This window comes from Physeter macrocephalus, chromosome 21 (assembly GCF_002837175.3).
Source record: "Physeter macrocephalus isolate SW-GA chromosome 21, ASM283717v5, whole genome shotgun sequence".
NCBI classification, from domain to species: Eukaryota; Metazoa; Chordata; class Mammalia; order Artiodactyla; family Physeteridae; genus Physeter; species Physeter macrocephalus.
This window is the reverse complement of record NC_041234.1, coordinates 31,045,662-31,060,812: the sequence shown is the minus strand read 5'-3', so window position 1 is coordinate 31,060,812 and position 15,151 is coordinate 31,045,662. Positions and strand designations below refer to the sequence as shown.

The 15,151-nt window shown below is 48.9% G+C and overlaps 1 protein-coding gene across 6 annotated transcripts in view; it reads left to right on the top strand.

Annotated features, from left to right (window-relative positions):
- PPP1R3F (protein phosphatase 1 regulatory subunit 3F) overlaps window positions 1-15,151 on the top strand; it is a 17,029-nt gene extending 1,878 nt beyond the window's left edge. The window contains exons 2-5 of one of the 6 annotated variants that reach the window (XM_028482392.2): window positions 9,970-10,034; window positions 10,134-10,189; window positions 10,408-10,490; window positions 13,388-15,122. In XM_028482392.2, coding sequence (XP_028338193.1) covers window positions 10,156-10,189; window positions 10,408-10,490; window positions 13,388-14,683 — 1,413 coding nt within the window. In that variant the 5' untranslated portion in view covers window positions 9,970-10,034; window positions 10,134-10,155 and the 3' untranslated portion in view covers window positions 14,684-15,122. Of the gene's footprint in view, window positions 1-9,266; window positions 9,372-9,969; window positions 10,035-10,133; window positions 10,190-10,407; window positions 10,491-13,387 lie in introns of all 6 variants that reach the window. The other 5 variants (XM_028482393.2, XM_028482389.2, XM_028482390.2 and 2 more) reach the window with 5 other exon arrangements.

The following is a 15,151-nucleotide window of genomic DNA, read 5'->3' as shown; positions in this document are numbered from 1 at the left end:
ACAGATATGGGGAGGGAGAGAGTTTGTAGAAAAGGGAACAAGGAGGACTTTCTGAGGAGGTACTGTTTAAACTGAGCCTTGAATGATAAAGAGGAATAGTTTTGCACACATAATGGGAGCAGAGGTGTTCTAGGGAGGGAGAACAGCAAGTGCAAAGGTCCTGAGGTGGGACTGAATCTGGTGTGAATGAAGGGTAGTGTGCTGGAGTGGAGAGAACTGCAGTGATATGGTAGTGTGGACCAAGGTCCTTACCAGTGGGAGGCAGGGAATCTGATCCCCATTTGACGGAGTAGGAAGCCAGGGTTCTAGAGGGAGAAACTGGTTGAGGAAGTGATGACTCCTGGCTTTTCCAGTTTGGCCATGTCTGACCTTGAAGCCTGTGCACTCTCTTTACTGTTTTGCTCTAATTTAGTCTGATATCTCCTGTGGAGTTGAGGGGCTGAGCCCCTGCTCTCACAGGAAGCAGTGGCTCTGGCAGAGGCAGAACCAGATGGGCCTGGACTGGAAGCTCTTTACCTTTGTTTTTGCTGTACCACCTGTGACCATTCAGGGCCTGGGAGAAGGAGCCACTTAACCCCAGAAGCCCCTGATACAAGATCCTCCTAGGTTTTCCCTATCAAGCCATGAGTTCTTCAAGAGTAGCAGCTAGGCCTGATTTTGGGGGGAATAACCTAAGTCTAACCTGGGATAAGTAGACTCTCCAAGCACGTGTGGGAAATGCATACATTTCCCTGCTCCTGGGAGGACTGGAAATGGGAATGGGAAAATGCTGTTTGGACCTTGTATATGCTTGATCAGAAGCCTATGGCTGCAGCAAGATGTTGGTGATCCTGGAAGGGCCTTAGGCTGTGAGTGGTTCAGAAAGGTCTAGCTTGGGGCTGGTGGGCAGATGTGCCTGGGTAAGTGAGCAAGCAGACAAGTACCTACTTACCAACCTGTGTTGGTAACAGTAACCTGAGACTATCTGAGCAGGGTAGGCAGCATGGCTTTCCTTACAGGCGTAAGAGTGTGGATTCTGACATCAGTGCCTGGGTTCAAATCCCAGTCCTGTCATCTGTTAGCCTTATGATCTTGGCCAACTCATTTAACCGCACTGTGCCTCAGTACCCTCATCTGTAAAGCAGAGAGAATTATTGCAGCTACTTCACAGGAGATGAGTAAGAGCACTCAGAACCAAGCCTGGCTCTTAGTAGTGCCGTATAGGTGTCAGTATTAATGCTTAGGGAATCACAGATAGTTCCTTGGATTCCCCTCCAAAACTCTGCTCTGTCCATCACCAGCTGTGTAGCCTTGCCTCAGTTTCTTCATCTGTGAGCCTCCATTTTCTCATCTGCTAAAGGGGAATGACAGTCAATTTGTATGCTTGGATTGGACGCAGCAAGCATGGGCAAGGTAACTGAAGCATGGTGGTAGCTTTGAAAGATTAACAGTGGCCAACATTTACTGATCTCTGTGTTGAGAGCTTCAAGTTTGTTCTCTCCTGAGTCCCGCTGTGCATGCTGTGTGGTATAGGTGCTATGGTTATGCCCATTTACTAGAGGGGGAAACTGAGGTAGCTCAGAGAATTGAGCCAGCTTGTTCAAGTACACTCAGCTAGTGAGTGATAGGACCAGGGAGGAGACGGTAGGGACGTTTTTTAAAAAACTACTGTTCCTCTTGAAGGCCTGATAGGATTCAGGGCAAATTCTGCATTTCGCTCCAGGTGTTCCCATGTTCCTAGCATGTCTTGCTTTCCTTCTAGCTTTTTTTTCCTTTATTGATCTTAAGTGTGAAGCTCAATAGATTTTTACATATGTATGCCCTTGTGAAACCATCACCCAGATCAAGATATCCAGCCATTCCAGTGCCCCTCGCCTTAATTTCTGTCACTTTTCCTGAGTCGTCATTCCAGCTGGCTGTCGTGGGAGCCTTGTCTCTAAGACGTGACAGTTTGGGTAACAGTTTGGTCATTTTAGAGTGTGAAAGGAAGGGAACAGAGAAATCAAAAGCTTGCAGGGCCAAGGTGGGTGGAGAGGGTGTTTTTCTTTTAAAATACATGGGTGGTTTTAAGGAGAAATTGAAGCAGCCCGTTCAGACAATTGTTTTGGTATCTGGCCCCAGGTCTGTGGTTCCTAACATGACTTGTGATATTATTTTAAGTGGGCAGATGGCTTTTTGATAGCTTCTTTATCTTGATCTCAGCTCTTGCAAAGGGGAGGTTGGTGCTCATTGCAAGATCAGCGATAAGATTTTCTTTGTAGGTCGGTGGCTTTCTTGGCGAGTACATTTCAACTTATTATTGTTTTAAAACCTGCGTGCTGCCGGTGACTTGGAGTGTTGTTGGAGAACAGCCGCTCCCTGCGACCCAGCCCTTCTGGGAGGTGGTAGAGGATCTTAAGGGATAGCCTCAGCCTGCGGGAGCCCTGTTGTAGAGGGCTTCCCATTCAGGAAGTGTTGCCTGCAGGTCCACTGTGCACCAGCACAGCCACGTCACGTGGGGACACGGGAGAAGTCTGTGCTAGCCCTCGGGATACAGCTCAGAAACTGAAATGGCTGCATTCCTCGAGTTGCTGGCCCAGGCTTTTGATAACCCTTAGGCTTAGAGCTGATCCATCAACAAGCATTTATTGAGGGCCTACCATGTGCTGGGCACAGTGCTAGGTTCAAACAGGGCCAAAGCTGCAGACTGGCGCTAAGATGTCAAAGGGCCCGTGGTGGAACTGGGTGGGAGGGGCAGGGATGGAGGGTTTGTTGTACAAGACCTGGCAGAGACCCTGCGGAGTATTTGTGTGTACAGTCTCATCTAATCCTTTCAACATTCCCTGTGAGATAGATGGTTTCGATCCCTCTTTTCTGGATGAGCAAACTGAGGCTCCCAGAGTCCAAAATCCCAGGGCTGGTTTGGGGAGGAGAGCCCTCCAGGTCTGCCTTGGCTTAACACCCTTGGGAGGTGTCGTATTCCTCTTAAAAATAAAGACCAAGAAAGCTGCAGCATGGCTTTTGAGCACCCCATGACCTCTCCCCCAGTCTGGCCTCCAGGGCAGCTAGTCTCACTTCATGCCATCCTCTGCCTTCTGAGCTTCTGTCACTGTGGTCTTTCCAAGGTGCTTTGCCACTTCCTGCCTCAGGGCCTTTGTCCATGCTGTTTCCCTCATCAGGAATGTTGGTCCGGTGCCCACTGCAGTCTCATTTTGATCCTTCAGTTCTAAGAGTGCTTCCTCCTGGAAGCCTGTCCATCCCAACCACCTCAGGCCCGGGTCTTTTTATAGCAACTGACCAGCCAAGCAGGCAAGCCCTGTTAGAGAATGTCATAGAGCAGAGGAGATGAGCATTGCCACAAATTCAGGATCATTTTCCACACTGCCTGGGTGCTGCCGGTGACTTGGAGTGTTGTTGGAGAACAGCCGCTCCCTGCGACCCAGCCCTTCTGGGAGGTGGTAGAGGATCTTAAGGGATAGCCTCAGCCTGCGGGAGCCCTGTTGTAGAGGGCTTCCCATTCAGGAAGTGTTGCCTGCAGGTCCACTGTGCACCAGCACAGCCACGTCACGTGGGGACACGGGAGAAGTCTGTGCTAGCCCTCGGGATACAGCTCAGAAACTGAAATGGCTGCATTCCTCGAGTTGCTGGCCCAGGCTTTTGATAACCCTTAGGCTTAGAGCTGATCCATCAACAAGCATTTATTGAGGGCCTACCATGTGCTGGGCACAGTGCTAGGTTCAAACAGGGCCAAAGCTGCAGACTGGCGCTAAGATGTCAAAGGGCCCGTGGTGGAACTGGGTGGGAGGGGCAGGGATGGAGGGTTTGTTGTACAAGACCTGGCAGAGACCCTGCGGAGTATTTGTGTGTACAGTCTCATCTAATCCTTTCAACATTCCCTGTGAGATAGATGGTTTCGATCCCTCTTTTCTGGATGTGCAAACTGGGGCTCCCAGTGTCCAAAATCCCAGGGCTGGTTTGGGGAGGAGAGCCCTCCAGGTCTGCCTTGGCTTAACACCCTTGGGAGGTGTCGTATTCCTCTTAAAAATAAAGACCAAGAAAGCTGCAGCATGGCTTTTGAGCACCCCATGACCTCTCCCCCAGTCTGGCCTCCAGGGCAGCTAGTCTCACTTCATGCCATCCTCTGCCTTCTGAGCTTCTGTCACTGTGGTCTTTCCAAGGTGCTTTGCCACTTCCTGCCTCAGGGCCTTTGTCCATGCTGTTTCCCTCATCAGGAATGTTGGTCCGGTGCCCACTGCAGTCTCATTTTGATCCTTCAGTTCTAAGAGTGCTTCCTCCTGGAAGCCTGTCCATCCCAACCACCTCAGGCCCGGGTCTTTTTATAGCAACTGACCAGCCAAGCAGGCAAGCCCTGTTAGAGAATGTCATAGAGCAGAGGAGATGAGCATTGCCACAAATCCAGGATCATTTTCCACACTGCCTGGCAGTCCTACTGTTTTATTCTGATCCACTCTTGTCTTGTCCCTGAGGTGACTCTTTCAAATGTTCTTTACCTTCAGACTTCCTGCTTCAAAAAAACAAGTAGAAACCATAAGAATGGAACTCCCCACAACTTGTAGCCCCCAAGCCTGCAAACTGATTTCCCTCCTTTGTGTTACAGGGGAGGAGGGGGGCCCTTTTCCTCCCTCAGGCCAGTCTCCCCACTTGTGCTCTGGGTTCCATTTTTTTGCCACTTGCTCCAGAACCTGACATCAGTTACCCTTTCTCTCCTGGCAGCTTTTCACTGCCCTCCTTGCTTGAGCCTCTCTATTGGCCTTTATACATGCCAGTGTCTCTGCTGTCTTAGAAGTCTGTCCTTTGACCCCACCTCAGTCCCCACTGCTCCTGGCCGGCACCCAATCACCCTTCTCCCCTTCACTGTCGACCCGCCTCTAAAGAGTTGCCTACACTTGTCTTCTCCACTCACTTCTGCCCCTGCATCTGCCAGATTCCATAGGTGGTTTTTTGGTGTTCTTCTTGAAGTGGTTGAACACTCCTATTTAAAACACTTTCTTCCCTTGCCGTCGGACCACCCTCTGCTGCTTTTCCTCTGAACTCTGGTTCTTCTCTTTCTCCCTACTCTTTCCTTCAGCCTTATACATACAAACTCAGTATCTCTACTTGGCTGATGTCCCAAAGATGCCTCAAACTCCCCTTGTTCAAGATTGACTCCATCACCTCCTCCTCAGAGTCCTCAGCAGCCCCTCACTCGCTGACCCCTCCATTGCTCATTTTCCTTCTAAGCATCTTAAGCCCTCCCTGACCCTGTAGTCTGGGCCAAGGCCCCTTGTTCTAGGGCATTCTTTCCTTTTCTGAAGGCCCTGACCTCAGTTTGTAGTTAGACCTTCATTAGGGGATTATCGGATGACCCTCTCTGCCCTGCTAGACTGTAAGCTCCGTGAGGGGTAGGGACATGGTCTGCTTTTGTTCACCACTGTATTCCCACAGGGCCTGCCACGGTGCCTGGCACTTAACAGGTGCTCAATAAATGTTTGTTGAAAGAATGAGTGTGAGTATCTTTTTTTGATGTCTTCCTGCACGCTAAATTGTAAGCTTCCTAGTCGGGTTTGCTCACCATTGTGTCTCTAGAGTCTGTCCCTGGGCTGATGCCCTCAGTAAGCCCTCAATGATTTTTAGGTGTACCTGTAGCCGAATGGATGGGGACCCAACTTGCTATCTGAGTTGGCAGTTGGGAAATCAGAACAATCAAAGTCGAAACAGGATGGGCCAGGGGTCATCTTAGTTGTCTGGAGTGAGGATTTTAGTGTGAAAGTGATCCTCTTTTATTCCACGGAAAACTGATAGGGCATCATGGTCGAGGATGTGGGCCTGAGGCCACGTGTTATGAAAGCAGCACAGCCGGATTCTGAGCTGGGTGTTCCTGCTCTGGTGCCCCAGTTCTCAACTGCTGTGCCGGGCTGGGTGATGTGTCTTACCAGCTAGGCAATGCTGGGCAAGTTGCTTTCCTCTTCAGAGCCTCAGTTTCTCTCAGTGGGAATTTGGAGTGGAGTACTGTTTGTTAAGCACTTTAAAGGCGACTTTCAAATATTTCCTCAATCTGCCTAACAGCTCTCTGAGGTAAGTATTACTATTATACCCTCTTCACAGATGAGAAAACGGAGGCACAGAGAGGTTAAGTAACTTGCTCCAGGTCACACAGCTGGTAGGTGGCAGAGATGGGGTTATTCAAAACTAAAACTACATGTCATGACCCTTTATTAAGATGTGAAATAAATTTACTGGATTCCAACAAACATTAAAAAAATAGCATAGAAAATAATGAGTGCATCACAACATGTAGTAAAGGTAAGTGTTGTCTCATTCAAAGAACAACTGGTTTTCAGAGATATGTATATATGGGTGTGTGCTGGGTTATGATGTAAAATGTATTTCTTACTGTGGGTCATGGCCAAATGAATGAAGTCATTGCTGTAGCAGAAGCTCATAGAACAACAAACTGCTCAGCTTCCTCCCTCCGCCCTACTGGATTGTCCATAAGTTCCAGAACTGACACTGACACAGACTAGCTGGGGAAGACAGAACAGTACCCCACATAACTTGGTGGCTTTCACAGCCTCCTTCAAACCCTGTTGTTTTCAGAAAGCAGATGGCTCAGGGTAACTGAGATTCCAAGTATCTTGGGCAGATTTCCGAAGCCACCTGTCCCCTCGGAGAGTCAGCGTTATCTTCAGGCTGATTGCATGGGAGCTGGGGTCTGCTGAGTTTCCCTTTGGGTTTCAGCGCATGACCCACTTTGGGCTGGCCAGGTTCTTTGAAAACACGAGTGTTGGGGGTGCTCTCAGAGGACTTGGGTGGTGGTGGCAGTGATGTGACTGCTCTGAAAGTCTGCTTTGCTCTTCACAGAGGTTGTCAGCCCTCACTTGCTCACTCACTCTCTGACTGTGGCGATTGACTTTTTTTGTTCTGTCTTGGCTGGCCTAGGCTGGGGCCCACAGCACCTCTTTCTGAAATCTCAACCCCTGGTCTCCCTGGGTGCCGTCTGAGGTCAGAGGCCATTGAGTCTCCTGATGGCAGGAAGACTTTTCACGCCGAGGAGACAGGCATACAGGCCTGACACGGTCCATCCTAGACTACACTGTCTTGACTAGTTCTCGCGAGAGCACCCAGAGGATGAGTGCCCAAGATGCCCCCTGGTCTGTGCTCCAGCTCGTGACTGCCCACTGCCCTTGAGGCAATACCACGTGGCGTGTGTGGGGTTGGTGCCAAAAGAGCAAGTTTCCTTCTCGAAAATTAGCAAGCATACGGGAGGTACAGTTTTGTTCTTAATCTCCCTCCCCATTTTTCTAAGAACCCCTCTTCTCTGTTACTGATTAGTGAGTCAGTATACATTTGTACTCCATTTCTTTCACTATCCTCCTTTTGATTAAAGTCATAGCTGCCTCCGAATATTTACTGTGAAAGACAGTTCAAGGATATTTAGTGTTCTTTTTTTTTTTTAAGCCCACAGTTTCACACACTGTCTTCAAAATGGAACCCTCTTTGGATGTTATCAGTGGTGTGTAGTTAGTAGTTAGTGGGTGTAGATACTGTTCCTTGAGCCTCAGTTTCTGCATTTGGGAACAGTTTCTGCAAAGGGAAGGGTGTTGCTTTGAAGGATAGATGTGAGGGTTTTCAAATGACTTGGCGTATCAATGAAAAGGGCCCACGGTGGAGGAGGTGAACAATAGGTGCTGTGCCTCCTGCTTTCATCTCTCTGACTTTGGAAGTAGGGAGAGTGACCTGTGTACTTCTGCTGACTTCGTGGATTTTGGGATTGGCTGAATTGCTTGACGTGATTTTTGGATGTTCCCCCTCTTCTCACCCTCCCCGGCTTTGGAAGAGATGTTCTGGGGGCTGAAGGATTTGTTTTGTATTTGTTTTTCTTCTCTCTCTTTTTCCTTCAAATGGACCATGAAGTTCTTTTCCTGCTGGTTGGCTGCATCCTGAGTTCCCCTCTCTTCTCTCTCATGTACATCTAGGACTCTGGAGTGGCTTTTAGAAGCCTGGTTGTCATGCACCTGCACTGGGCCAGATGGCAGGGGAAGGCTTGCCTAGCCCTGCCCTGGGAGGAGGGCTGCCTCTCTTGTTTGTTTGTGGGTCTTGAGGATGCTTGCTTTAGAAGACCCTAGGAAGATGACATTTTCTCTAATGAAGGACTACACCAGCAAAAGAAGTCAGCAGAAATTGTGTTGGGCCACAAATCCAAAGACCTGGATTTTTGACCTACTAAGGGGACTGGTGCAGAACCAAGCCAATTTGCTCCGAAACCCCCTTTCTCATCCGTGAAGTGCAGGAATTGATGGCTGGGCTCCTGGAGTCACCTACTTCATGCCCTGTAGTCTTCTGACTCAAATACCTCTGGTGTGATGTGTGAGCCCTAGTCTGTGGAGAAAACCAGATGGTCCCTTCTGGATCTTCCAGACTCTAGATCCATGTACATGGTTCAAGCTTCCTCCCCAAGGGTGCTAATAAAAACCAGTTCTTGCAGCCATTTCTGTGTCTGGTGGTCTCCTAGCCACATGTCCCCTGAAGGCAGGGAAACTGGGAATGAGAGTGTGGGCAAAAGGCAGATCAAAAGCAAAGCTTGAATGAAGGTGGAGGGAGGGATCTTGTCCATTATTGCTGCCTCTTTCTATCTGCCCTGGAAAGGATTGGAGATGGGGCTGTGGTAAGACCCCAGCCTCCCTCATCCAAGAAGCAGCAGTTTTGTTGGTTGAGAGCACAGACTTAGGAGCTGAATGACCTGGGTTTCGATCTTTGCTGCATTGACCTTGAGCCATTTACTTGGCTTCTGTTTCACCATCTGTAAGATGAGGATAATAAAACTGCCTACTTCAAAAGAGTAAAAGTACCTATCTCATAGGGTTCTCATGAGAATTAAATGAATATATGTGAAGCTATGCTAGGAAGTACCATAGTAAGCACTATATTCAGGTCAGCGAGTTGATATTCTGTTTCTGTAGGTAATTGTGAAGGTAACTGATGATGTGTTTTCAAAAAAGTTGCAACCACTTCCAGAAATGTCAACATCATCCTGTTACTTCTGAGGAAGAAAAAAGGTCTGAGCTATTGCCTCAGCTCTTCTCAGGTCTCCGCATGTGTTTTAGTTAATGGTTCCCTCATTTGCCTTAATTTGTAAGCAGTTGATACTCATTGGTGAGAATGAGAACAGCGATTTCTCCATGATCCTCATGCCCTCACCCCTGGCAGGGACTGGCTGAAATACCCTTGGTTTCTGCCACTCAGACCTTGGGGTCTGACTTGCCTGGCAAATGAGGAAAAAGACCAACAAATATCTATGCTTGATTCAGCCCCTGCTCTGTGCCAGGCCCTGGTGTCTGGCTTGATGTCCTCATTGCCCTCGACTGCCCTGTGCTTGGTGTACACATCCTGGCTCCCCTGTGCTCCGTTTTAAGGTGAGGAGGGTGAGGTTCAGGGAGGTTGAGTGCCCTGCCAGGCTGATATGGCGATGGGTGGAGGGTTGGCGGAGGGACCTAGGCCTCTGTGATCTCGGGTTACTGCCTTTTCTGCTGACCACCTTCCCATTCTCCAGTTGCTTCCTTCCTTCCCTTGGCCGTTTCCTGTGCCCCACAGCCCTCGCTTGCCCTTTCTTGGAAAAGATGGTTTTCTCCACAGCCAGAAGTATACTCTAAAGACATGATCCAAAATGTTCATTAAGCTATGCCCAATGATGTCTGCCAAAGTCTGCTTTGTGGGAGCAAGATGAAGGAAACAACCTAGCTGCCTAGTAGGAAGGGAATGGTTATGTACATTGAGGTCAGCCCATGTGATAGGGGTAGTAAGCAGCCATTTCAAATGTTTACGAAAGTGTAATGCTGCTTCTTACTGTTAAATGGACAAAGCCAGCTGCAAAATTATGCCCGCAGAATCTAAACGATTCACAGAATGTGTGGAATGAAATTTTCCAAAATGGTAACGGTGGTTGCCTCTGGCTGATGTGTGACTTTTCTCCTGCTTCCTTACGCTTTCCTGTATTTCGTCAATTTTCTACAGTGAGTGTGTAGGACTTTATGACCAGAGGATAGAAAGAGGCCGCAGAAGAGAACAGCAGCTGTCAGGTGAGGGTGGGCCAGGAGAGAGGCTCAGAAGGTGCCGGTAGGTGGCAGAACCGGCCTTTCAGGGCATCAGATCCATGCATTCTCTCCTCCGCCCCACAGGCCTAACGAGGAGGAGCTGAGGATGAAGAGTGCGGACGATAATACCCCTGCTGTGGGTAAGCAATTGGCAGGCTGGGGACTTTTAGCTTATATTTACCATTTCTTTCTTCCTCCCCTTTTCTTTCTCCACAAATTAAGAGGCACCTTCTGCCTTAGACTGTCACAGAAAGCTTCAGAGGCAAATCTGCCAGTTGGCTAGAAGAGTATATTTTCTTAACCAAACCAGGCTTGTTTATACCCTTGCCTGGCCCCGACGCTATCCTCTTCTTTCCAGCAGAGCGTCCTGATGTCCAGGAGTCAGTGGGTCCCTTGGTGGCCCCCACGCCTCTCCGTCCGTGGCCCCAGATGACACTTCAGGTAAGCAGGCCTGGCAGCCTCTGGATGGACAGCCCGATGGGAGGCTGGGTGGTGGGGCTGACTTGCTCTGGGTCTGCCCTAGGTTGGGGGGTGGCCCCCCAAATCAGAACTTGGTGGCAGAAGGGTAGAATGCAGTTATTCGCCTGGGCTTATAGAAATGTCATTTGTTAGTTTAGCAAATATTTATTGAGTGCTTGCTCTGTGCCAAGGACTGTTAGGGACACTGGTAATACAGTAATGACCCAAACACTGTCTTCATGGGGCTCACTTACATTTTAGTGGAGTGAGACATAATAAAACAAAATAGTAGTTAAAATGTATGGTATTTTAGATGATGATGAGTGCTAAGGAAAAAGGAAATAAAGGGATAAGGAGAGAGAGAGTGAGTGAGTGAGAGTGTGTATGTGTGGGGGGGGGGTTGCGGGAGGGAAGACGTTTGTAACTTCAGATTGGGTGGCCAGCGAAGGCCTTGGTGGTCAGTGAGATTTGAGAGAAGATCTGAAGAAAGTGGAATAGTGAGGCATGTGGATAACTAAGGTAAGGGAAGAACATCTCAGGCAAGTGCAAAGTCCCCAAGGTGGGGCCGTGGCTAATATGTGTGAGGGACAGCAGAGTGAGTGAGGGGGAGCGGCAGGAGGTGAGGTGGGAGAGGTGGAGGCACAGATCGCGTGGGGCCTCACGGGCCATGGAGAGGACTCTGGCTTTTACTCCGAATGACAGGGGAGCCGCAGGAGGGTCTTGAGCAGACGAGGGCCATGATCTGACTTAGGATTTAACAGGCTTCCTCTGGCTGCTGCGAGGAAGATAGACTGCAGGGTTGAGGGTGGAAGCTGGGGGACCCTGAGGAGGAGGCCACTGCAGTGGTCCAGGTGAGCGATGCTGGTGCTGGCAGGGAGATAGAGAGATTCTAGAGATATAAGAGTGTGTGTGTGTGTGTGTTTTAACTTTTTATTAACAAAGATTTTCAAACATATAAAAGTAAAGAAACCAGGAATTCCCTGGCAGTCCAGTGGTTAAGACTCCGCGCTTCCACTGTACAGGGCATGGGTTTGATCCCTGGTCGGGGAACTAAGATCCCACATGCCATGCGAGTGTCCAAAAATAATAATAATAATAATAAATAATAAAAGTAAAGAAACCAGTATAATGAACCCACATACTCATCACCCAGCTTCAACAAATTTCAACACGTCCATTCCTACTTTTTTCTATACCCCACCCTCTCCTCTCACCTTCCCTATGGAATTATTTTGGAAAAAATCCAGACTTTATGTCATCCATGAATACTTTGGTTTGTATTTCAGAAAATTAAGCACTCTTAAAAATAACCCCACAATGCCACATTACCCCTCAGAAAATTAACAATAATTCCTTAGGATCATCAAATATTTGGTCAGTGTTCAAATTTCCTTGTCTCATAAGTGTTTTAGGGTCCAAACAAGGTCAATACATTGTATTTGGTTGATGGGTCTTTTTAGATTTTTAAATCTATCTCACTTTTCTTGCAATTTGTTTGTTGAAGAAGCCTTGTTTGTCCTATAGAGTTTCCCACAGTCTGGATTTGGCTGATTGCATCCACGTGGAAACACATTTTTACTCCATTTTTATTAATTTATTCTATTTAATTAATTTGATCTAGTATTAAATTTAATTAATTAAACTATTACTTTTATTAAATATAACCTGTTATTATTAAATTAATTTAAATAGAATTGATTCTACTTAATTCTATTTCCATTTTATTTATTAGCTGGAATTCTTCTCTAAAGAAAAACTTTCTCACATCAACTATTTGGCTACCTTGAGCATATATGCCCTGAGGGTATATAGTTTGCATAGAAAAAGCTGGATAAATACTTAAAAACTTCCCTTTTATTTACCAGTTTTCAGAAGAAATGAACTTCTCCAAAGGTGACCAATTAAGGGATTTAAGTTTTGGGGTGGCATTAATAACTCATGAATTTTAAACATATTTGATGAGTTTCAACCCATTGCACCTATTTATTTATTTTGACACTTAAATTGAATTGTCTCTGGCCAGTGGGAGCTTATTTTCATTGGCTCTAGAGTTCTTTTTTTTTTTTTTTTTTTTTTTTTTTTTTTGCGGTACGCGGGCCTCTCACTGTTGTGGCCTCTCCCGTTGCGGAGCACAGGCTCCGGACGCGCCGGCTCAGCGGCCATGGCTCACGGGCCCAGCCGCTCCGTGGCATGTGGGATCTTCCCGGACCGGGGCACGAACCCGTGTCCCCTGCATCGGCAGGCGAGCTCTCAACCAATGCGCCACCAGGGAAGCCCTAGAGTTCTTTTGATACATCCTCAACATTCTTTTAGCACTTTCTCACATTCTGGTATGTCAATATTTCCCAGCTTCATCTTGTACTTTTCCTGCTCGGAACCTGGAAACAGTCATTTATTTCAGAAGCCCTGATTCCTTTCAGTGGAGAATGGTATTTAGAAACCAAGATCTGGGTGCTAGATGTGCTTGTTGCTACTAGATTGGTCATTGTTTCTAGGCCTTGTCAAAAGACAGAGCTAGGAAATAAATTTTTTTAAGAGAAAATACATGAATTTATATGTATATTCTGGATGTGTTTTGGAGGTCAACCAACAGTAGTTACTGATAGTCATTCACCAGATATTGGTGCCCACTGAATTCCTCAGCTTTATGATCTACAGGAAGCCCCCTTTTATTCCACCTAATTTTGTTATTTTAATGTAGACATAGTCTTTGGAGTTAAGAAAATTATAGTTCTTTATGGAGTTTTCACTTGGAAACACCTGTGGGGCTGGATGTGGGCTGTCACCAGTTCTCACTGTCTCTGCTTGTCCCATCCCTTTCTCTTCTTCATTCCCTTCCCTTTCTCTTCCCTCCCTCCCCCCTCCCCCTATGGCTCCAGGTTTCTGAAGTTACAGTGACTGGCAAACCCCCAGAGGAAGGTGATGTCCCCAGAAGCAGTCCACCTGTGGCTTTCACAGAGGTCCCCCAGGCACCGGCCATCAGGATTCCCCTCTCTTCCTCCCTCTGTGGCCTGGGTGGCTCTCCCAGGGACCAGGCCTCGGGACCCGATGCAAGTGAGGGGGCAGCTGGGCCTTTCCTGGAACCCAGCCAGCGACAGGTGGAGGCCACGTGGGAAGTATCCAGAGAGAATGGAAGGGGCCGAAAGGACCCCATAGTGGGAGCTATCATGGATGAGCCCCCCGGGGGTCTGGAGGTCGTGAGTGGGTTGGAGGAGCTGCTTGGCGAGGACACCATTGACCAGGAGCTGGAGCAGCTCTACCTGTCCCACCTGAGCCGCCTGCGGGCTGCCGTGGCTGCTGGTGGGGCAGGAGGTGGTGGGGAGGGCCCCACAGATGGGGGGGTATCTCCCAGCCATCCCCTGGGCATACTCACGGACCGCGACCTGATCTTGAAGTGGCCTGGCCCCGAGCGGGCCCTGAACAGTGCCCTGGCTGAGGAGATCACGCTGCACTATGCCAGGCTGGGGCGTGGTGTGGAGCTCATCAAGGACACCGAGGACCCTGATGAGGAGGGGGAGGGGGAAGAGGGGCTCTCCATCATACCCTCCAGCCCAGAAGGGGACACCCCCAAGGAATCGCCTCCGGAAATCCTCTCTGGGGCCCATCCCGTGGTAGCCACTATGGGAGATGTGTGGCTCCCGTGGGCAGAAGGCTCAGGATGTAACAGCCCTGTGGTTCTGAGTATGGAGGGTCAGTTCACTGGGGCTCCAGAGAAGGGGATGGGCAAGGACTCTGACTCTTTGCATGTGAATAGGGTGATAGCTGGGGTGACTGGGTCACCGGGGGGGACAGAAGTCCAGATGGAGTTTACCACTGAGTTGGCAGACAGATCGGTTTCTATATCCGGCAAGGAGCCAGCTGCTCCAGTCCTGCAGGGGCAAGATCTCCCCCTCCTTGGTTCCTTGGGGGCTGAAGTCTGTCCTTCCAGCCCGGCCAGGCCCCATGTGAGCTCCCAGGATGAAGAGGGTTCAGGCCCAAGCCTTGAGCCCCCAAAGAGGTCTCCTACCCTAGCAGCCCCTGCAGAGAGTGTGTGTGTATTGCCTCCCCAGCTCTGGGGGCCCTTGACCCAGACTCTGGGGGTCCTGGCTGGGCTGGTGGTTGTCCCTGTGGCTCTGAACAGTGGTATGTCCCTCCTGGTGCTTGCGCTGTGCCTCTCTCTGGCCTGGTTCTCGTAGGAGCTGCTTGTGAGATCAGCAATAACAGGCTTCCCCCTCTCTGGGGAGGGGTAGCCCCTCCCCCCAGAGGGTTCAGATGGGATGTGTGGCCTGTACAGCGAAGGGTCCTTTGCTTCTGAGAATGCTTGACTGGAGAGAGGCCTTCCTGTCCCTTAGCTCTCCAGTCAGCATGGGGCTCCCTGCGGTGATACCCATGGAGAGAAAGAGCATGGGTGGATGGTATGAGAGAACTTTCAGAATGGAACTGGGCATGTCCTCCCTTCCCATCCCACCCCCCCAAGCCTGTATTTATTTTTGTATAATTCTCTGGATGAGGGAGCGTGGTCATGAGCTGGTCTTGGGGCACAATTACCCAGAGATATATTTATTAACAGCCAACCTGTGCAACCTGCTGGAGCTTTATTTTTAATTTAATTTATATAGAGTACCTATTATTATATGCCACAATACAGCTCTATGAGAAACAAT